The sequence below is a fragment of the Armigeres subalbatus genome, chromosome 3 (genome assembly GCF_024139115.2).
Source record: "Armigeres subalbatus isolate Guangzhou_Male chromosome 3, GZ_Asu_2, whole genome shotgun sequence".
NCBI classification, from domain to species: Eukaryota; Metazoa; Arthropoda; class Insecta; order Diptera; family Culicidae; genus Armigeres; species Armigeres subalbatus.
The window spans coordinates 52,366,727-52,390,904 of NC_085141.1; the positions used below are offsets into that span (position 1 = coordinate 52,366,727).

General features: G+C 38.3%; 1 protein-coding gene across 2 annotated transcripts in view; it reads right to left on the reverse strand.

The window, feature by feature from the left end:
• Positions 1-24,178, reverse strand: part of LOC134225398 (nicotinamidase) — a 157,874-nt gene that overhangs the window by 43,746 nt on the left and 89,950 nt on the right. For both annotated transcript variants that reach the window (XM_062705441.1, XM_062705440.1), the window contains exon 3: positions 16,924-17,110. In XM_062705441.1, the coding sequence (XP_062561425.1) occupies positions 16,924-17,110 (187 nt within the window). The remainder of the gene's footprint in view (positions 1-16,923; positions 17,111-24,178) is intronic.

The following is a 24,178-nucleotide window of genomic DNA, read 5'->3' on the forward strand; positions in this document are numbered from 1 at the left end:
GTTCCTCCAGGAATTCCTCCGGAAGTTCCTCCAGGAATTCCTCCGGAAGTTCCTCCAGGAATTCCTCCGGAAGTTACTTCAGGAATTCGTGTGGAAGTTCCTCCAGGAATTCTTCTGGAAGATCCTCCAGGAATTCCTCCGGAAGCTTCTCAAAGAATTCATCCGGAAGTTCTTCCAGGAGTTGTTCCAGAAGTGCCTCCAGGAAATCCTCCAGAAGATCCTTCAGGAATTCCTTCGGAAGATCCTTCAGAAATTCTTCCGCAAATTCCTCTAGAAATTCTTCCAGAAGTTTCTCCGGAAGTTTTTCTAGGAATTTCTCCTGAAGCTCCTCCAGGAATTCATTCGGAATTTCCTTCAAAAATTTATCCAATAGTTCCTCCAGAAATTCCTTAGGAATTCCCTCGGAAGTTCATCCAAAAATTTATCTGAAAATTCCTGCACGAATTTATACATAAGTTTCGAACTCCTTCGGAATATATTCCAGGATTTCCTCCAGAAATTTCTTCAATGTTTTTTTTTTCGAAAGTTTAGCCCGAAATTCCTCCGGAAGTTCATCCAGTAATTGTTCCTGAATTTCCACCGGGAATTTTTTTTAGAAGCTCAGCCAGGAATTCCACTAGATGCTACTCCAGAATCTCACATGATATGTTCTTTAGATTATTTCACAGACAAAACTTTTAATAAATTACTTCGAGAACTCTCCTGAAATTTCCTTTGAATTCCTTTCGAAATTCACATGGAATTCCTCTATACCCATCCAGCTCTCGAGAATTCTACAGGGAACTTCTCCATGTATTTCCCCCAACATTTTTCCAAGAGTTCTTCTCGAAAAGTTCTTTCTGGATTTGAAAATTTCTAGAAGAGTTCCTTCAGAAATTCTTCCGGTTATTCATACAGAAAATGTTACAAAATGCTTCCGAAAATTTCTATAAAAGCATCTCCGGATAGTCTCCTGAAAATCCACCCGGAAATATCTCTTCAAATTATTTCATGAAATATTTCCGATAATTCCCACCGTAACTTCTCCAGAAATTATTGAATTCATTTGGCGATAGCAGTCTTAATAAGTATCGTTTTCGCTCCTAAATCCGGCTAATTGAAATGTCGGAGCAAAATACGTATTTAATACTTATTGAAACTGCTATCGCCGAAAGACTTCAATCTTAAAAGTACAACTTCAGTCATTAACTCTTATATGGAAAATTACCACCTATCTCCAACAGTTACTGCCGAAATTCCCCTAAACAATTCTTTATCCCCAAAAGTTTGACAAGGAATTACCTTGAAAACTTTTCTGGATTTTTTCCGCCTAATTCCTTCTGGAATTTCCTTTGAATATCCTAAAGAATTTACTCTGGAAATTCTCTCAATATTTCTTCCACGAGGTCCCCCAGAAGTCTTCCAAAAAAAAATCGTCCTGTTATATCAGAGGAATTTACTTAAAAAATTCTTTCAGAAATCCCTCCATGAATTCCTTCAGAAATTCCGTAAGGTATTCCTTAGAAAATTCCATGAATGGAGCTGGAATTTGTTTAAGAATAATTCATGATTAAATTTTTTTATAAAAAATCCGACGAAGGACCTGAAGGATTTAATGATGAAATTTTCAAAGAAATTGCTGGTTTGAATCCCTGGAGGATTACTTGGATAAACTCTTTAATTAATGTTTGATGTAATGTGTGGATTTTCAAATGGGCTTACAGGATAAATTCTCGGAAAAAATCCTGAAAAAGCTGTTGAAGAAATTCTAGAATTTGAAGTATTCCTGAAGAAAGTTTATGTGGAATTTAAAAAGGTCGTGATGATTTTCTAAATACATTCAACATGTAATTTCTGAAATAATTTTGAAGCGATATAACGAAGGAATTCTTGTAGAAAATTCTGGAGGTGTTCTAGAAATAAATCCCAAAATTCCTAAAGAACATTTTCTGAAACATTGAATGTCAGGTAGATTTCTAAGAAAAAAATTGTTTATCGGAAATGAGAATAAATTCTCTGTATATACTCGGAAGCTGAAGCCCTTCTTGGCCGTGCTGCAAGGTGCGCGGATACAAACCAAGACAACGCTGAGGGTGGCTGGTTTCCATTCCTGGTCCGTTCTATGAAATTTTCTCGACTTCCCTGAGCGTAAAAGTATCATCGTGTCGTGATAGTCTCATGACATACAAATGCAAAAAAAATGTAATTTGGCTTTAAAACCTCCCAGTAAATAAGTATGTATGAGCTTAATGAACACTAAGCTGCTAGGCGGAAATGTCCCATTGGGTTATATAATGCCAATGAAGAAGAGAAGAAAAAGAAGAAGCACTTGGAGGTAGATACATGCCATATGAAGGTTGCTGAAAATGTGTATTTCGAGCAAGATCTTGATAAAACTTTTGTAAAAATGTACGAAACCCTACTGCTTCAATAGTCCTTTAATAACCATCGGCGTGGTAAAAGATACTCGGCGGTGTGATAAATTTCCATACGGCGATGCGCCGATTCATTTTTGCCAGCAGCGGTGGCGCGGTGTATGTTTTTTCTATCAAAAGTTATATACGATTAACCAAATTATTTTTTGAAGGCCCATCTGACCAACGAACATTATTTTTATGGTTAATATAATACTACGACGTCAGTTCCTTGATTTCATACACTATTTTAAGGCAAATATGTTTCAAATCTACAACAGTATTTAATTTGAAGGGCTCAAAAGTTTTGAGCATAACGGAGCCGTATTCAAGTTATTGTATTAAATAATTTAAGAATTTTGGTATTGGTAAATCGTACATAACTTTAGATAGAAAAAAACATACATCTGAGATTTTCACAATGCACAATATAAGCTAAGCTTTCCATTGATGTACTAATATTCAAAATCGGTGGTTGCCAACCAGGCGGAAAAATGGTTTTTAAAAGAAATTTTATTATGCCGACCAAATTCAATAGGCTGCCTCCATTTTTATTATTGAAAATTGAGGATACACTCTTTCTCTTTCCAACGATATGCTGATCTCTATGATTGGTTGAGAAATGTTTGAGTTGTGGCAGTTTTGGTGAGTCAAGAATTGACAAAAATCGAGCGGGCCATAAACGTGATTTCGTTTATACCTATCGAAGGGTCTATCTTTCTGAAGAATATAACTCGGATCCTTGATATACTCGCCAAAAGCTTTCGAATGAACATAAATTTAGGAATTTTTAAGAACCTCGTGCAAATAGTGGCCCGGTCTCAGCGAGAATTACTCACTGTAAAAAGTGGGAAGAGCGAAGTAAGAAATGTGACGCCTTTTGCAGTGAGAAGTGAGAAATGATGATTGAAAAGTGAGACGTTAAATGACCTATTTTTCCAAGTAACATATTCGGTGACCTATTCTGACAAATGACCTTTTCGGTCAAATGACCTATCCCGCCAAATAACCTGTTCGGCCCAATGTTCTGTTCGGTTAAACGGTATATTCGACCAAACAACTTTCGGCCTAGTGGCATTCGGCCAAGTAGCATTCGGCCAAACGGCCCTTTCCCCGTTCATGTGTTGTGAAAAACGGAATGGGGGTTGTTCGAAAATGATGTCACAGGTTTTAGGGGGGGAGGGGGTCTAAGATTTTGTGACAGTACATGTACTAGGTATACAAAAAAGCGTGACAGAGGGGGGGAAGGGGTCTGAAAATCCCAAATAGTAGTGGACGTCATATTTGAATCACCCCATGAAATACTCACAAGACCGCATTTTCATTGAAATTCTTTTCTCTGTTTTGTACTTAAAACTGCAATTCGGCCTTTCAATGAAGTCGAATTATATAGAATGGATCTTGTAGGATATCGTCGATCGTCGGATCTTGCAAGATATTGCATATAACCAGGAATTGAATTCAAAAGAGAATAAAAAAGTCTGTCACCTATCTCTCTTTACATATACGATATGTAGCATACCGTGAGAGACTTTTTCCGCAAGCTGTTATGATAAAACTAAAATTCGTAGGCCTATACCCCATGATACATTTCTTTTAAAAAGTTCCAAGAACGGGGAGGAGTGGTTCTGATGATGCATTTCAACTTGTTCTATACAGCTGTTCGGTTCCCAACACAAAATGAGGAAAATCAGCACATCTCCGATTATGTTTTTTCGCACTTGTATACAAGTTTGATAAACTTGTTATCATGGCTTGTTATAATTCGTTTTTGCCTTTCTTTTATCGTTGTTCGTTATCTATTGAGAGTGATTTCTGCAAACCCTGCATATAAGTCGTTGAATTTTATTTGGCATGTACGTATGTTGTGAAAAACGGAATTCGTACAGCACGTACTTTCATATAAATTTAGTTTATATGCTCTGCTAAGCAAAATTTCGGCTTCTCACTTCGAGAACAAAGTTTGAAGTTTACAGAACGGATCTTGTTGGATTGTTGGATTTTATTTGGCACGTTCATTTGTTGTGAAAAAGCCCACTCTATGGAATTCGAGATTTCTTAAATTCAGTTCTTAAATTCAGCTTCAATCAAATCCAACAACTCATGTACATACTGCAAGGCCCAGTCTATGAAATTCAAACCTATTCTCAAAGTCGCAATTCAGCTTTGCAAAACAGAAAAAACAGAATTTCCATGAAAGTACGTACTTTTGTAAATTTTATTCCGTTTCTCACAACAAATAAAAGTGCCAAATAAAATCCAACAAGATCCATTCTATGAAATTCAAACTTTATAATCAAAGGGTACATGCAGAAATTCTACTTTGCAAAACAGCGAAACCAAAAAATCCATACTTTTGTAAAGTAAAACACGGTTTGTGTTCTTCTGACGTATTACAGAAAATATAATAAAATACATATCTGAATTCAGCACGAAAAAAAATTGAGAACATTGAAAATGGTTGAAGGAAGCAAAAAAAAATCAGATAGGGGAAGTGCACCGGTTTTGGCCAACTTAGTGCCTAATATGGCCAACCCTGAAAAATACATATTTTTCCAAAATAATCGATCAGTTGAAAGCAGCGTTGAAGGGTGAGGAATATATCTCTTGCTGGAACTAATAAAACCCTTGCGAATTGTTTTATTTTTGGAGTTATTCGCAAAATTGGCCAAATTAGGAACATGGCCAAAACCGGTACAGTTCCCCTATGTTGGATAGTAAATTGCAAAATTTTTCACAGAATAAATATTTTTTACAATAATTAGTTAAAAAATTCCACAAATAAATCAATAAACAGCAATAAAAAATAAAAATAAAATTCCATGATAGTAAAATATAGCATACTCTTAATTTGGAGCCAAATTAGATTTGTATTGAATGCATGACCACACCTGAGGAAATTGACGATCGGCTCCACGCCATCCAAGGGGCGCTTTCCCGCTCGCAGGCAATACAACGTACCAACGTACAACGTCTGCGCTTGACAAAATTCTTCCAGGTCAGAATGGTAGACCTCGGAAATAGTGATTACGCCAATGAAAAATGTAACTCATATTTTAAAAAAATTGTTAAATAAGTGTAATTTTTGCAACTATCTCACCCATTGGCTATCGAGTTTTTCGAAAGTAGGGAAGTGAAAAGGTGGAGGAGTTCTCAAAAGCTCCAAACAGAAGATGTGAAAATTAAGTGTAACTTACGTGTTAAAAAGCGAGAAACGTGGCAGAAGCGCAATAAAGATAAGTAGAATCCGTGGAGTGTGGTATCAGAATCTCTAAATGTTTTTAGAATGGGAAAAGGGAGAAAATATTACCAAGTATCATTCTCGTTTCTCAGTCAGCCATTGCGTTTTCTTTTAGTTGACCTTGCAGCAAGCTCGCACGCTTAGAATAAAGAACTCAGAAAAGCTAAATGTTAGTGTTGTGGAATGGATTTGAGTAATACCTCTGATGTGTATAAGTAGGGCTTACGACGGGAGCAACCGTTAAATTAAAAATACGTTACGAGTAACATCGACTTCGTCTGAGGCTTATAAGCCTCCGAGCGGCAATCTTTGTTATGCGCACACAGCTAATTTAAATATAAACCCTGTATAAAATTTTCTTGGACGTGAAGAGGCAAAAAGCAATGTATATAAAAGTATATCACTGCAATCTTTTTTTTCCGTGTGCTATCCGCTGCTGCAGGGGCAACTTCTAAAATGACAACGTCTGTCATTTGCTTTTATTGTTTTTATCGCTTTTGTCAGCAGATGACTGATTTATGTTTTCATTCGCCCAGTATTCAATTAGGGTCTCGCCGACATTTCTCACCAACACGAACGCAGGTTCGTGGTTGCAAACAATGCCATTTGATTTTGCCGTGACAGCTGCTCGTGGTTGCAAACAAACCGAGTAAAAGTGTAAGTGAAACGTGCGTGTACGTACACGATCGCTGAAAGCCTAATGTTAGGAAATAGACGAATCCAAGTAAAAATAAGAAGAAGACACACGACGGTGTTAACTTTGACAGATCCTACAGCTCAGCATAGGGAGATCATTTTAAAATGCTTATAATAAATTCTAGACAAAATGTAATTAAAATCTGATTGATGTATGATACGGAAAAAGTTCCGAACTGTATGATAGATACGTTTTTGGAAAAAAATCAAAAAATTGAGATAAGCTTCCAGATATGTAATTCGGAACTTTTTCCGTACCGTACATCAATCAGATTTTAATTACAATTTGTCTAGAATTTATTATAAGCATTTTAAAATCATCTCCCTATGCTGAGCTGTAGGATCTGTCAAAGTTAACACCGTCGTGTGTCTTCTTCTTATTTTTACTTGGATTCGTCTATCAAAGTAATAATTATGTTACTGAGAATGATAACAAAAGTACATAACACAGGTTTGGGAAGTGTCGATTATGGTTACGGTATATATGAGCATGCATAACAATATATATTTATATCGGTGGAAGAAGGTTGTGGGTGTTTATCAGAAGGTATGGATTGTCTCGGATCCAGATTTTTCTCTGATTGTGCTGTGCTTTTGGGATGTATGGACTACAGACACTGAATAGATGCAATGTAAATGAATGGTGAATGGCAGCAATAAAGTGAAATGGTTTTTTGTGTAAAGTGGTTGTTAAAAACGTTTTTTTTTTCTTATTCGAAAAAGATTGATAATACTTTATTCTTCCAAATCTGACTCATCTGTAGATTCACTAACGGTATACAACTCGTCGAACTTTTTATGAAGATTTTCTTTGTTTTGTGCTAGTTCTACCCACTCATCATACGACAGGTCGCGGAAACGTTTCATAGAAGCCAAAATAGAATCCCACCAGGTAAACGCGGGTCTACACGGTCGCAGACGAGAAGCATACAAGCGAGATGCAGCCTTCGTAGGGTGGTTGGCGGGACGACGCTGAATGTGTCCCCAATAACGTAGGTAGTTGATGCACACGCACTCGTTGTGTTATCCTCCTGTTTCGTAACAAAATGCGAACAGACCGCTGCAACGCATTTGGTTCCTCATGGCGGCATAATGCCGCCATCTCTCGAACGATTTGCCGTTCGTAGTTACGAAGTGAAGTTCTACTATGCTTTGTGAGTACAGCGGTCTGTGTACCGTAGAGCATAGCCGGTGCAAGAACTGTGTCGTAGATCAGTCTTCCTATATCCCAACTAGGATTATGCTTTTTGAGAAAATCCATCACAGCTTTTGACATCTTTACTGTGTTGCGGCATCGAGTTCTTGTGGTGAGCGGTCGATCTAACCTGGGCGTAAGATGACAGCCAAGATATTTCAAACTCTGTTTTACGTCGTAGCCAACCCCCCCACAAGATGACAGAAAGCCTTAGTTTCGCGTACCCACTTGGAAAATAGCAGATGGCGCCACACAACGTAAACAACGGGCCATCCTGCATCGCCGACACGGTTTTGTTGTAAGGGAAAATATATTTTTGTTTCGTCTTTTGTTGATGCCAAACCACGGGCAAGAGTTGCAGTACAAAAAGGCGTAGAGATAATTGGAACCATTAATTGAACTACATTTAAACAAAACTAATTTGATTTCATTAATTTTTTCTTGTATTGAGTTTTTGAAGCACAGAGTATAATATATAAAATAAAAGTGGGTGGTAATCCAGTTGCGACAAAAATACTACACGACTACGATAGAAGATAAAAACAATGCCAATATTCCAGTTGTTGAAACGCTTGCGTCCACCACTGTGGTTGATGACTTTTCGCTTCAATCATTGATTTATTCAGCAATCCACGTTCAAAACAGTTTATTGGAAAAATAAAATGTGAGCATTGTAAACATGAGCTTGTTCAGACTTCAGAACATATTGAGGCCAACAAAGATGATCTTTTAATTTGCAAGATCTCGGAGACGGAGTTAAAATACTTATTAACGGTTAACCGAAACACGAACTTTAACGTCGGGAAACATTATGCGCAGCTTGGATATCGCATCGTTATGACCATCTTCAACACCCACCAACATGTTTTCTTAACAAGTTAGCTTAACACATTTTAGCACAGGAAGTCATTAATAATCATCGAAGTATTTTGATGAACTTAGGCATTGAATTTAACCTGAAATATTGGCTTGAACAATATGCCTAAAATTTCGAAGGCATAAAAAATTCATCCGTATAATAAAACTCATAAAACTGATTCTTTTCCGCGCCGAATAAAGCCCCAAACACAATGTTAGCGGAACTGCAACGGAAAGGGCAAATTTGACAGAAAATAAATGGGCTTATGGGCCAAACACAATTGATACGTTTGCGTGCGTTTTGACAGTTTCTCCATGGGAAAACTGTCAAAACGCATGCAAACGTATCAATTGTGTTTGGCCCATAACTGTTGGCACACGTTGTCCTATTTAAATAAAAATAAATAACTTAAATGAGACAAATATAACCATTTCTACTAGTGTCAATATTTGCTATTTAAAGTGAAGAACTGAATTCATTTCGAAATTCACAAAAAAAAAGAAAAAAAAAAGTGCTGTTTGCCTTCACTGAGGAAAATGGACGTACGATTTTCAATAAAACGCCTTATGGAAATTTGCCACAAGGAATCGGTATGAATTTCAATATGTTGCCTTATGAATGATGATTTTCATTTAAAAAAAAGTGAAGTGCGGCAGACTGGGTTCGAACCATGGACGTCGGGATCGGGAGGCCGGTATGTATACCACACGCCCATCGACGCTTGGGTATTCGAGGAGGTAACTGCGTATAAGAAGCACTGTTGATGGAATAATCAGTCGAATATTCATAAGGCGCCAGTTATGAATTTCGATAGTTCAGTTCGCTGAGTGTTTATCACACCCATCTGAAATCAAACGAACAAAAACTATCTCAACAACAACACAGTAACCATCGAACTGTCAAATTGTAACTAAAAGTTAAACGAATCGGTGGAATGGTTCGCAGCCTAAGTACTCCTATAATTGTTTCGATTCTTCCAGCGCCAAACCAGGTTGTGATGATATCTATATAATTCATCACCCAGCTCCGTAGAGCTTGTGTATATACGAGCCTATATCGAAATAACTAATGAGTAATGTAATTGTGTGATAAATGAATAAAAAATATATATAATTAAAATTTGGGTTTATTTTTGACTTTTTACGCCATATTCAGAAAATGCTCACGAAATAATCGAGTTTGACAGAACCACCTGAACCAATTTTTCGGGGTACACTGACAATGTACTGGAGCTGTCAAGTTGCTCACGGGTTGGTCGTAGCTTCTTCCAAGGATTGTCATCTGATCGAGAGTAGGACCGTTGGGATCACGTACTAGTAGCTGACACTTTTCCTCATTGAGCTTCAAACCAACAGTAGCTAAATACTCTTTTATCGACACAGCAATAAGCGCTAGTTGCTCCGGAGTTTCGGCTATGATCAACAAATCATCGGCATACGCAAGGACGATTGGAAGTGTAATCTTCCCCTCTTGATTTAGCCGGAAAATCTTACACTCATCCTCTATCGTCTCTAAAACTGCCTCCATAATCAAATAAAAAAATAAATGGACTTAAAGCGCAACCCTGCTTTATACCAATATGACGTATAGTGGGATGTGATAGCTCTCCCTGCCACAGAGTTTGCCCAACATCACCCCGTAAACACTCCACCACCCGATTGATTAGGCAACATGGTACTCCTTTTCCTGAAAATAGGGATTACTGGTTAGAAATCATTACATATAAATACATAACCATAGTTATAATACCTTTAAGTATAGCAGGAAGGCACTTCAGATTCACCCTATCGAACGCTTTCTCAATATCCAATGACATCACAGCTACTGGAACGCCACCATTCCATTGCTCCTGGAGGATACGTTGCACGACGAAAAGGTGATCAGTTGTTGATCGCTCTGGCAAGAATGCTGCTTGATGCTGCCCTATTTCGCCCACATATTCCCGGAGTTTTTCTAATACCCACATAGCGTACAGCTTGTATCCAGTACTGGAAAGACAGATCCGGCGGTAATGAGATGTCGACATTGGTTTGGCTATCTTCGGTATCGGAATTATCAGATTGTTTCTCCATGAATCAGGCAGAGTATTTCCTTCCAAACAGTATCGAGTATTTTTTTCAGTTCCGTCTGGACAGCAGAATCAGCATATTTTAAATACTCAGTCGGCAGCCGATCTAGTCCACTGACTTTACCATTTGCCATCAAACTCAAAAGCCGCTGAATGTCTCCGAGTGTAGGCCCCGCAGGTAACGCTTGAGCATCAATCTCGGGAACAAGCTCGGGTAAACCGTCTTGCGAATCCACATTTACGTCACTCCAACCGCTAATCGGAATCGTGGGGAAACGTTCAACATTCCTCCGCTTTTTGTGCCTCTTCAAATACCTATTTGCGCATCTTACTCGGAAACCATAAGGGTACTGATGAAGATTCTTAAAAAACTCCTCACATCGTTTTTCGTCAACATGTTTAAGTTTTTTCTTCAAGCGGGCAGAAGCATCAGATAGCATGGCGGAAGGTTTCCACGACATCCAGAACTTATACTTACATACAAGTGCCACCATTTTCCGACAATCACGGTCTAGTGGAAGTCGTTTCTTCCGCAGAGCTTTACTTGCAGCTTCCTTTGATCTTCGGACCAAACTATGCCACGAATTATTAACATCTGTATGTGTCTCCGGGGTTGATTTTCGAAGCTCCTCATGGAAAGCTTTTTGTATATCAGGGTGTTGCAAATTGGATGGTTCGCCCAAAGGCAGGAAATCCGGTTGTCGAAACCGTTTCAACTGTCGGTTACATTGGACTCTTCTTTTCGAACCAGCACTTCGGCTTGGTCTGATGCTGAAGATTACTACTTTATGATCAGTCTTCACAGCCGTTGTCAGTCTTGCTTTTAGATCACGAATATAATATTTAGTTTTAAAAGGAGTTATCACGTGATCTAGCTGGGAGCATGTCAGTCCATTAGTCCATGTCCAAAGCAGCGACTTGTCAGACTGCATCGTACGAACTATCAGGTTATGGCGCAGTAAAAAATATCGCATTTGTACCCCAGACTCGTTAGTCTTGTCATGGCACGTAATCTTCCCAAGACAACTTCTCTCTCGATCGGATGAATCATTGTATGCAAGATGACAGTTAAAATCTCCAACTAGAACAACTACCTCTTTGTCAGAACAGCTCTCATAGAAGCCACCCAGCTGCCCTAAGTAGGTTGAGTTGGTCCTATTCGGCGCATGAACGTTGGCGACTATTAAATGTTGAGTGGTATGACCAATCGTGTACCTGACGCTAGCTGTCAGGATACAAGCTCCTTGGCATTTAATATCACTAACAGTGATATTATACCACTTGGATACAAGAACGGCCAAATTGCGTTTCTGGTTCCTGCAAGTACTACCAGTCAACCAAATATAATTTGTTGTTTCTGATCTAGCAGCATTGATATTGGCCTCCTGAAGGAAAGCGATTCCAATACCTTCGCGATGAAGATACTCATCGATTCCGTTTCGCTTTTCGCGTGAACGACAGCCTGATACATTCCAGTTGGCCATCTTCAGATAGCAGTCTGTACCTGATTGCACTACAACATCTGGAGCTACACTAGCTCTGTCCAAAGAAGAAGTGGTAGAAGTGAACGATCCAGCGGGGACTACAGGAGCTGAACATACTGACAAATGTTGTACATCTTTGCCAACACACGACAAACTAGGATCATCGGGAAAGGAGATCGGAGATACATTATCACGAAGAGCGGGAAAGGAGGTGTTCTCAAGATCCTGTGCTATATCTGGCGTATTCGTAGGAGCAGGAGCTTCCAAAGAATCCGATTTGGACATGGAAAACTCATCAGACCTAGGTTGACCTGAGGAACAATCTGCAATCATAGCCTTCTCTAAAACAGGAAGCGGGTCGGCAACACGCAGAACGCTGCCACTCATGAGAGCTTCATGATCTCGTATGTACATAGAGACATGTAATGCAGCACCAGCAGGAACGGGTAGCATGAGTTTCTCATTTGCGTCTCCTATGTACACCGTGATGCAGGCACCGAAAAGCAATGCAAGAGTGTGAAGATTTAGGTAAATGGTGTCTTCAATACTGGGTCGATCCAAACTACATTGACATATAACACGTAGAACCAAAACTTCTGAATATCTATGAACCAAGACCAATCACAAAACTTACCTGTTTCTGCACCAGGGAAACGGCCATTATACCCGTGAAGCAGCGAACGAAGAATTGTTATTTCACTGTCGTCCTGTCTTATTCTCAACTGATGTAGGAAAGACTGGTAAACGGATACATCCCCGTAGAATGGTTGAACTCTAATCATATCACTGGTCCTCGGGATGTTGATTGACCCGTTGGTATCGCAAAAACTGGTGTGAGACGCAAACAAAACACTGTCATAGTGCACACCAGAGAAACATATCGCAACTTTCTTTGCCATAGGAGGCCCGCCAAAGTACTCCATGAAACGACTGGAACGCTCATCCCAGACGGTAATTATAATGTCATACAGCTCACATGCAACAGACAAACATTCTTCTCCGCCCCAAAATCGGTTGTCCGAAAGAAGTTCTAAATATCTCCAGACACGATCATATATGTCCACATAACCATCTTTGACGAAGTCTTCAGCGAACGGCACTAGATATTCCCAGTACCGGGAAAAATTTCTTCGAAGATGATCCACTATAGACTCTCGCATGCGTGACGCAACAAACAAAAAGTCTTTCTCTGCAGGATGAATCCCAAATACCTGATGTACAAGGCTACCAAAAAGACAACTGCCGTCTCCCGGGATACACTGAACCCACAGGTTGTACTCGCCGACTTCACGGCAAACTAGTCGGAAACTTTCTCTGAACGCCATTCTAAAATTTGGAACGCAATGCACTTGTGAAGGTCAAAGCAGCGCTCGTTGAGTTTGGTAACTAACAACTGTTTTGATGTCCACACAAATTGACGCAAAACAAAAAGGCTCGGTGTTCATGTAGCGTATTTTCGAATTTTGTTTTGAATGTTGTGTCACTTTTTATTCTTCTTATGTTTTTCTCTGTTGTTAACAGGTTTTCGTGGAGTCTGATGAAAATATATGTGTGGGATGGTGATGGTAATATAACGCATAAAAGTGGTTTTTTTATTTTTCGCCTTTGCGTGTTTTCGGTGATCGGACCATAAAAGTTTTTTTTTCTTTTTTTTTTTTTCTTTTTTTTTGTTTGTTTTGGTAATCGGTACAACTAAAGTTATTCCCTTTTTTTCATTATTTATTTTGGTATGGTACGATAGTTTACATTGAATCGGTATGTTTACATATAATGCAGAACTTATTGCATTACCACCTTTGCAACCTATTGCAAGGGCGCGTCGCGCGTTCGGTCTCTTTTTTTTTTTTTTTTTTTTTTTTTTCCTGTGATCGGTACAACTAAAGTCATCCCCATGCGCCGCGCGTTCGGTCTCTCTCTTTTTTTTTTTTTTTATTTTATTTTATTTTATTTTATTTTTTTTTTTATTATCGGTACGATAATTTACATTGAATCGGTATCGGTAATGTTTACATATAATGCAGAACTTATTGCATTGCTACCTTTGCAACCGATTGCAAGGGTGCGCCGCGCGTTCAAAAAGTTTTTTTTTGCTTGTTTTTATGGTCGCATTGCCAGCTACAGGCAAATCCTGACCCAACGAATACCTTCCTCATTATCCAACTCCGTAGTACTTATGAGGGTGTCGCTGAGTCGGGGGCCTCTCATTAAGTAAGTACTACATCAACATTTCCCCCCCCCTCCAAAGTTACGGTGAAGATGGGCGTGGCCAGGAGTAGTAATCCTCATGCTTTTGTGATTTTTGTCTTAGATTGAAATTACGGACCACACCCACCTTGATTTCTGATAGCAGTCTGGATGGCGATTTCAAAAGAAAAACATGAGTATCACTAGTGTCCAATCTACGAAGTACACCGTAACTATGCTATGCTATGCTGCTATGCTATGCTATCTCACCCATTGGCTATCGTTTTCAGGCGTTAGTTACCTTTTGTGACATAAGATGGTGTGAATGTGCTGTCTGTTCCCTAATATATGGGGATTCACGAAGTGGACTATATGGTTAATATACTATATTTGCATGAGCGCTCGGTTTGTCGAACACTTTTCGCTAATCTTCAATCAGTGTCTCCGTTTCCGCTACTTACCATCATCATGGAAATCATGTGGAGTCATCCACATCAAGGAACCTGAGAAGGGTCCTTCCTCTCTCAAAAGTTATCAGCCTGTTTGAAAAGGCAATTCACCTGCACACAATCTTACACCAGTTATTAACGTCCTCAGATGGAACAAGTTTTTCTCAAAAACCTCCGCCAAGGCCTTACTTGATGTTGAGAAGTCATTCGACAATGTATCACATGATAGCCTGGTGTGCAAACTACAACGCTGCAATCTTACCAGCTACCTGCTGAAAATCATCAAAAACTGACCCACGACCGCAAGCTTATTTTCAGGCAACAGATTGACAAAACTGTAACGAAGTGTAATATTTTGTTGAATCTACTGATTTGAATACGGCATGCCGAGAGCTGCACGAAACCCACCATGTTAAATTACAATTGGCTCAAAACAAATTCCTGCGGATAATCATGAACACCTCACCCAGGACAAAAACATCTGAGGTCCTTCGAGATACATCTTTGTGTTCAGCAGGTAACCAAATTAAAGTGTGTCAATGTTTTCCGTAAGGAACGTGTGGATTCCGTAGCATGACATATGTAATATATTACACTCTTTCGTATACGATATGCAAAGTAACTGTATAGAAACCGAACATCTAGAATCAAATGATCATAATAAAACATACTCCTACTGTTGTTTTGGATCACGATTTATTCATTTCCATACCCAAATAAAAAATTACTATAAAATATTATTGAGATGATAGACCCAAATAGGTCGTTAGGCACCTTTAATCGTTATCTCCTATTAGGGTTGTGTTTACTTCGAGAATTAAAGAATCCGTATTCCGTATTGACATTAGTATCAATATTCAGGATGGTTTCAATCAGATAACAGACAGTAAATGGTTTTCTGATTCGGAGCAATTTCCTCATATAGCCATATATCGAAAACCACCCTGTCGCCATTTATCGCATTTCCTTTGAATACAATCTCGCTCTTCAGAAACCAACACTCGAAACCTGCACGGTACACCAAAAAACATATCGCCGTGAATCAAAGGACCTAAAACGTACGCCGAGCTTCACCACCAACGACAGACGAGTAGGACTTACACATATATTAAATTGCAAACCGTCTACGGCAGGCACCCGAAACAGGAAGAGTGCAAACACTCTATCAAGCATTTTCATGTTGAAGGTATAGGAGGGTATGTATGGATGTCCTTCCATCCAGCCAAAGCGACATTCCAGCGCACGAAGCTCTACTCGCACCGCCATCGTCATCGAGCTTTTATTCGAACGCATCCGAGCGGGTGAAATTCATTTAATTTATTTTTATCACCTCCTCTCTTGGCGGGAATTTTTCGTTTCTACTTTTTTTTGCGTAAAGGTACGTTTGTGCACATTAGGGTGGGTTTTAGTATAGAACGGGAAATATCACATTTTATTATGGTCATGACCTGCAGAAACTACAATCTGGTTGGCCCACCAAAGTGTTGGCATGGATGAGAACTTCAGCACAGCTGTAGGAAATCATGTTGAATAAACTGTAGCATTACATGAAGTGAAGCACAGTTAAACAATTTGGAAGCGTATTTTCAGGCGGCCCTAATGCACATACATACATAAATACTGCTCCTCAAATATGTATCGTTTCTACGGCAAGACCATAGCACCAAAAGACATTCATGCGGAAGCAAACCCCGCCGTCATAACCATAAGGACGTTTTCCTTTATGGGTCGGTCGCGATATACCTCGTCGGAAAACGTGTGATGTCTCCAGAGTGAGACCCGATGCGATGAGACGATAAAAAAGCAAGCGCTTTTCTAATTTTATTTATTGCCGCTAAAAATAAGTAGCTTTTCACATAGGTACGTGAGTGTGGTTCTTGCAGGTTATAAAGAAGTGGAAGATGTTGGCGCTTTTACAGGTTTTTTTGGCTATTTATTTGGTTGGATATTCGAAATGCTTAGTTCCCACAATGAAAATATAACTCATGTGATTATAGACGGACAAGCTACCTTGAATTACAAATGGAAGCTTCCTTGTATGTAGTTATGTCTTTTTTTTGTACATTTGCTCAATTCGACAGATATAAAATTTTCTATATATTATACATTTTTAATTTGTATCAGAATTTCTCGAGAACATCTTCTAAATTCCAACGATTTACTCTCCCAAACTTTCACGTATTTTTTTTCAGATTTTCCATAAAAAGGATGATTTTTCTCGGTAGCATTGAGAAAACAAATGATTTATCTAATAAAAAAAAGTCCCTGGTTAAACCTGAACAAGTACGTACTGACACACAACGACCTTTTAGGTAACCAACACAGAAATAAAAAAATAATATGTATCGACTTACCGTTTTGATCCACTGGTTCCAACAAAATTGGAATTCTTCTCGGTCAATATAACCGTCCTCATTCTTATCGAACACGGCAAACATCTCGTCCAGTCGCTCCGACGGGACAACGTAGATATGTCCTTTATCATTCCGGAACAAGGCTCGACATATCAGCGTAAATTCCGCCAACGAAAGGCGATCGTCGCTGTAAAAATAATAAAAATAATAATAAACAAAGTTATTCAAAGAAAACGCATTTAAATTCAACAAAGCATTTAATCTATATATAAAAAAACAACAAAGAACCTGACTAGCTTTCTTCTGCGAAGGAAGAGAAAGTGTTTACAAATATCTTCACTTTATGTCTCTATTAGTGTCCATTGTCAAAAGGAAACGAACCTCTTGCACGATTCCCAGCTAGTCTCCAGCAGTGTTCAGTTTGCAAGCAACAGTTTGCAGCCGTTTGGCGATTTATTTAGCTAATTTGCATATTTTTCTTTGCATTTTCACGTGTCAACTCCCTTATGGCACGGGCGGAGGTGTCTTCCCGAAGCACAGCAATAACGGACGCCGAGCAGCCAGAATGAAAATGAGATTTGTTTTATATTGAGTTCGGCGATGAAATAAGCGTATAGTGCCTGCAGAATCTTATTTTTGCCTTTCTCGTATACTAAGTATACGGTAAAGGCTATATGATCGCTCCAAAAACAAACTTTTTATAGAAGGCCCGGAGACCCATAGTGTTATATACCGATCGACTCAGCTCGACGAATTGAGGTGATGTCTGTGTGTATGTGTGTGTGTGTGTGTGTGTATGTGTGTGTGTCTGTGCGCACCCGCCAAAAAAAAAATGTCACTCATTTTTCAGGTACTTATCCTCAACCGATTTACTCGCAACAAGTTGCATTCGACGCAGGATACTCTACCATTGTTTCCTATTGAAAATTGGTCAGATCGGACAATGGGCTTGGCAATTATGGCCAAAATACCACTTTTTTTAAGAAAAATTGAGTAAAAAAATGTCACTCATTTTTCAGGCACTTATCCTTAACCGATTTACTCGCAACAAGTTGCATTCGACGCAGGATACTCTACCATTGTTTCCTATTGAAAATTGGTCAGATCGGACTATGGGCTCGGAAGTTATGGCCAAAATACCACCTTTTTATAGAAAAATTTAGTAAAAAAATGTCACTCATTTTTCAGGCACTTATCCTCAACCGATTTACTCGCAACAAGTTGCATTCGACGCAGGATACTCTACCATTGTTTCCTATTGAAAACTGCCCAGATCGGACTATGGGATCAAGAGTAATGACCAAAATACTATTTTTATAATGCCGAGAAAGGCACCATCACCGCTAGGTGGATTAATCAGGGTTTTTAACATTCTGCCTCTCATAAGGAAACATCGAAAAAATCATAAAATATGGAAAACTCCTGTGGCACGTGTCAGACTTTCAGGCGTGTTCGCCCAAACTTTCTGAAGTGGGCGAACTTCGTTTTGATTGGCGGACTCACCAGTAGGTATCACAATCCTTACACACTGGCGAGTATACGCGCATCAGCCAATGCGAATAAATGTGGCTTCTGAACACCTACCGCGAAGTCAGCCGGAAAAAGTTTCGATTGCTTTTTGGTTTCCCCGCTTCGTTCTGGAATGCTGACAAGCAAGAAATGCCAAGTAGCCACCTCTACTTGGCAGAGAAATTGTCTTATTTATTTTGAAAAGCTAAGACTTTCTTTATGCGAGGAAGCATAGAAGCTAAATAAGGAGAAACGACGCTTCGAGGACGGACGCTCAGACTAATAATAATTGTGATTAATTTGATGAAAGCAGGCAATTTCCAATGCTTCCCTTGTCCTTGGCAGCGAGAACGATGACATTTTAATAATACCAAATCACAATTGCCAATTTTGTTGCTATTTATAACAGTAATTTGTTGCAAAGCAAACCACAATGTTCAACATTTACATAAAATCTGTATGTTTACTGACCGTAATACAACAAACTTATTCATCACTATAAAAAGCAATGTTAAATTCTGGTTCAATTAGTGAGCTTCTTTTCGGAGAATTGCTGTATAAACGTTTTTTGATTTATTTTATGCCAAACGTCCATTATTGCTATCGTTCATTATGCCTAATGACAACTTGGGTCTTCCAGTAAGCTTTGCGAGCAAATGCATAGAGGATTGCCAATCCGAAGTTCAATTCTCACTCCAGCCTAATTTTTTTTCGAGTGGGGAAAATTCTCGACTGCCTGGGAATAGTGTATGCAATATGCTTGAATCCGAAGGAGAATGAAAAAAATCTCTCACTTATCATGTCTGTATACGCTCTCGATATGTAGCACACCGTGAGAGACGTATTTCGGAAGCTGTTACGATTGAGGATCCTACATTCAGAGAAATGCGAAAGCGGTCATCTTGAGCCAATCGAGCATTGAGAACTGTCAAACTCTGAGCCAAATGAACATTGTTATTGTTGCAGATTGAAAGGTACTGCGATTGGAATGAAAAAGATTTTATGAAATAATTTATCTAATAAACAATTTGTTTTACTTTCGCAAGTAGAAGTAATCTACATTGTAGTACAGGTTTTTCCCTCTCTTTTATCGTTGTTGAGAGTGATTTCTGCAAACCCTGCTTGCCACACAAAATACATAGGAGAGAATGTTCCAAATGTGCGAAAAAAGTGATGTTTTGACCAAATTTCGTAATCTATTGGTAAAGAGGAAATTTTTCTACATTTTCCGGCGCTTTATTGTGTGTGACTGTAGAAAGTTAGAAGAAAAGGATAGAAATAAAGGAAAGGCTACCCTTTTGACATTCTCAAAAATGGTGGTCCGCCGGAACCAAGTCCAAAATCGACCTATTTTTTGCAATTTATTGCGCATAATTTCTACTGTTTTTGCTGTTCGGAATCAATACAGATCACTATCCAGACTAGTTAATTTCATTTTTAACATTTTTTGGCATACAAAATGAATATTTGTATTGCCTATCCGGAAAAAGTTTTCTACTGAAGATGGATTTTTCTCGAGATAGAGGCCAATTATCCAACTTCGGAAGTAGTGCGCTGAATTCGCCAAAAGATGCGCTAAAGACCCCTTGGGGTTCCCGAACTATTCTATGGGTTTATGGTATCGTTTTATGGAACAATCAGGTGTTATTTGCGGATCGTTTTTCATTTTTATGGATCATTCATTTAGTATGTTTTGTTCAATTCAAACGCAGCAACCCACACTGTCAAACAGTTAGTTAATCTGACAGTTCCGGAACCGAATCAAAACATCTGTGGTACCACTTTTAAAATGGTAAATACCCTCAAAATATCTAAATATTTTTCTCGTCTGTACATCAATAGTTACGGTAGTGTTCCAACAGGGCACTGCACGGACTGCTTTGTCTCTTTCTCACTGCAGAGAAATTAGAAAACAACAAGGCCAGTAGGGAAAGAGGCCTTAAAACGCCTCTGCAATAAGACACTTTTTCTTAACGAAAAGAAACGAAACGAAATTTAAAATGTCTATGTTGATGCGAAACGAAACGAAATATATATTTACTTTCGAACTTCGTAACGATACGAAATCAAGGTCCATTTACAGGTTTACCTCGATTATATGGACCCTCGTTTATATGGACCCTCGATTATATGGACTTCGATTATATGGACTTTTTACCTCGATTATATGGACATTTTTTTCGCTCAATTTTTTTTGTGTTTTGGGGTTTTAAAAGATGTTGAATATTGTAAGTCATATTTTACATTGATTCTATATTTATTATGGTACATTGGGGCAAATAAAGGCCCGTAAGGCATGTTATGATGTTATATATGGAGATGCACTCTGAGTCATATGTTCGATTGACTTGATTGATTTACCATTTTCGCGTTGGAAAATTTCATTGTATATAATGATAAATATACAATTCTTTAATCTGCAACAGCCACGGCCACGTCCTTACAAAAAGGTGGTGAAAAATAATGCGTATTTTTGGTGATCTCTGCCATACGAAAACGTGAAGTGAATTGTCAGACTGACAGTATATGTCATCTGCTTTTGGTGCATGGAATTAAGTATAGAAGGACGGATGATGCATCATCATCCAGCAAATCAGACCCACTGGGACTGATTTTTTAGGTATATCCACGAAACTGGAAGAGTTTATTTCAATATGTGATACATAAAGTTCCAAATGGTTTTCAAACCTGGCATTATTTTTTCTGGACGAACTTATTTATTATTTGAATGTAAAAAACTGAAAACTCTCCGAGCAGTCTTTATGTTTAAATAAATGTTGTCGAATATCCTGGTATTCACATTTGTTCAGCACAAGGCTTAAGGATTATACTGACGCTCAACGGTAGGAAAAGAAATTGAATATCTTTAGAATGTTCTTGTTAGCAGTTCAGTAAAGCGTGATCCTGAAACGCTCATGCAAACTCGTTCATGCTGTGTAATGTGAACGATGTGTGTTTCGTTAGTGTTGTACAAAATACAACAGCGCGTGGGGGTGAAATTTTGAATGTTATCTCAAGTTTTGTCCGGGATTTTTATGACGGCCCGCTACTGTGCGTCGTTTTGAATTTTAAAACCCGTTGCAAAATACAGCCCTACTTTAATATACGAACATAGTCCAAAATAACCATAACAATTTATCCTTTAATATTCCACTTAGCAGGTGTAGCTGCACTGTGGAATTGACCTTTCCCGTCAACAATTTTTATCCGCTCAATAAATTCTTCAATTTTTTGAGGACAACTTTCCCAAAGAACCCATACTTTTTGACGCCATACTTTTTGACGAATAGTGCTGGTTTCCAAGCTTGGCCTAAAATTCGCCCGATTTTGAATTAAAATAAGGCCAATTCCAATTCTCCAAACGTGCGGCACTTTTCCGATTTTTTTTATTCTAAAATATGAGTTCTGTGAAAAAGTTTTTTGGCGGGAAATGTCAATTGGTTCTTGTAAAAATGACACTGATACATGGATAGCCCAACAAACAACGACAAGCTACAAATAAGCATCTAAGTTGAATTATTGTTTATTTGTAATCTTCATAGCTGAATAAAATGGATGCTGAATAATTCGCTAGACAGATTTCATTTCAGCATTTGATCCAACTAATATTCGACTTGGCCTATTTTAAAACGTTTTTGTTTTATCACATTTCAGCACATTGGGGAAGTGTAACAATGTGCTGAACTAATGATTTTTAAAGTTCTCTGTTCGACTATGATGTGATGCTCTAAAAGGGTGGTCGAATTGCGTTTGAATAGTAGATTAATAAGCAAGCATTAGACATCCTTCTTAACCGTTGTCCTTCTTAACCGTTGGATTTCACCTTTACCGGATCTATCGCACAGTGGAAGAAAACATTATAATAGTTTATGCTTTTTCCGTTTGAAAGAAAATCGCGAAGGTTTGAATTGATGATATTTGGATAGGAAAATAATAATTTATTTTCAAGACATTGTTGGAATCATTGTCAAGAACACTCATGCCTTTTATATTAGTGGGGCAATACATAATTGTTTAGTGATACATAATTGATTCCTGATCTATAAATCTGTTGTAGATTACAACGAACAAAATTGCTGGAGCAATGAAGAAAATTTATGCAGTTGTTGTAAAGTTGTGCGGAAACGAACACAAACAAATTCATAAAAAATCGACCATATTGGATGTCTGTTACAGATTTCCTATGTACTAGTTGTTTTTTTCTATATGTAAATAAATGTTGATATGTTGATGGCACAATCATTTCGCAACCGGTTATTCAGAGATTCCGAGCAAGGTCGAACATAAATTCACTAAATTTTCATAAACCCCATCATTGGAGACGAATTTTATTTTATCGTTTTGACATTATTTTCATATATTTTTTTCCCAGTGTTCAATGGTTATGACTGGCTGAACAATGGTTGAAATAAAAATCTTGTCCAGTTATTAACAAACTGTAGTTTGATAGATTGACTTGTTGATTCTTCTTCTTCTTCTTCGTTCTGTTTTTGGGTGGTGCTATTCTTTTGCGCACACACCCAACCTAACTGGACTGGCATCGCAGGCCATATGTCCAACCTATTTCTATTTATACTCCGTGGAGTTTACAATCATGGTATTCTTCTTTATCGGCATTTTTGTCGATGTGTCACAAAGCGACTTATAATTATTTTTATTTTTACGTCCGTAGACTTGGCTTTCTTTTATAGTCGTGTAGACTTTTATCCCAATATTTTGGGGTTGTGTGGAGGGGGTGGGAATCGAACCCATGACCATCTGATTCAGAGTCAGACGTGTAGACAACTACTCTACGGACCCCCCCATCGACTTGTTGATTAAGAGTCCAATTATGATTCATATTCAGCGATACGATTATTTATGTTTTGCATTGAGTAAGCCATAACTTACAAATGAAGGATGGCGCGGATGGCAACGTTACCGGCGGATGATCAAATGACAGCAGTTCGAGACCCGATTTCGGAAAATTTTAAAATGATTATATGAAAATAGCAATTGTAACACGTTCAATGGAGATCTTGATGATGTTAATCTCAATACGTTATTATTTTCGAAGAATTTACATGTAGCTGAATTAAGGCTAAGTAAAATGCTTATTAGAGGTTTAACGAATCAGGTAATAAAATTGTTTTTCAAAATGAGATGTTGTAGCTGAATAACTTCTCCAAAATTGTGTGAACAAAGCCTGAACAGAAGTTGCGATAAGAAATAGTACAGACATAATTCAACACAGTGCTGAACTGAATCATCACACTGATGTTAGTTAAACTAGTGAATGTTTGTTGGGAGGGCCCGTTATTTACATTGATTTAAATTCTTTTTAAGAATATCAATCAAACGCAACTTGTTGCAAGGAGATCTTTTAAAGATAAGTGTCAGAAAAGTGAGACAGTTTCTACGCGATTTTTGCATAAACAAATGCATTTTGACCATATCTTCTGAGCCCATAGTCCAATCCGGCCAATTTTCAATAGGAGATAATAGGACAAAATTTTCCATCGGTTTCAATTTGCTGCGATCAAATCAAAAGAGGACAAGTGTCAGTCCTTATATGTAAAGCCAGTTTTTGAATCTAACATATACCTTTCTCGACCACTCAGTGTTTGCTTTGTTGCTGAAACAGGAAGGCACTGTAGTTAGAATTCGTGAAAAAGTATATTAGTGTGCTCACATTAAGCTTGACGAAGTCTTCATTACTAACGTAACTAGCGGCTGGAAAAAAGTTACGTTCTTATAGAAAATCATA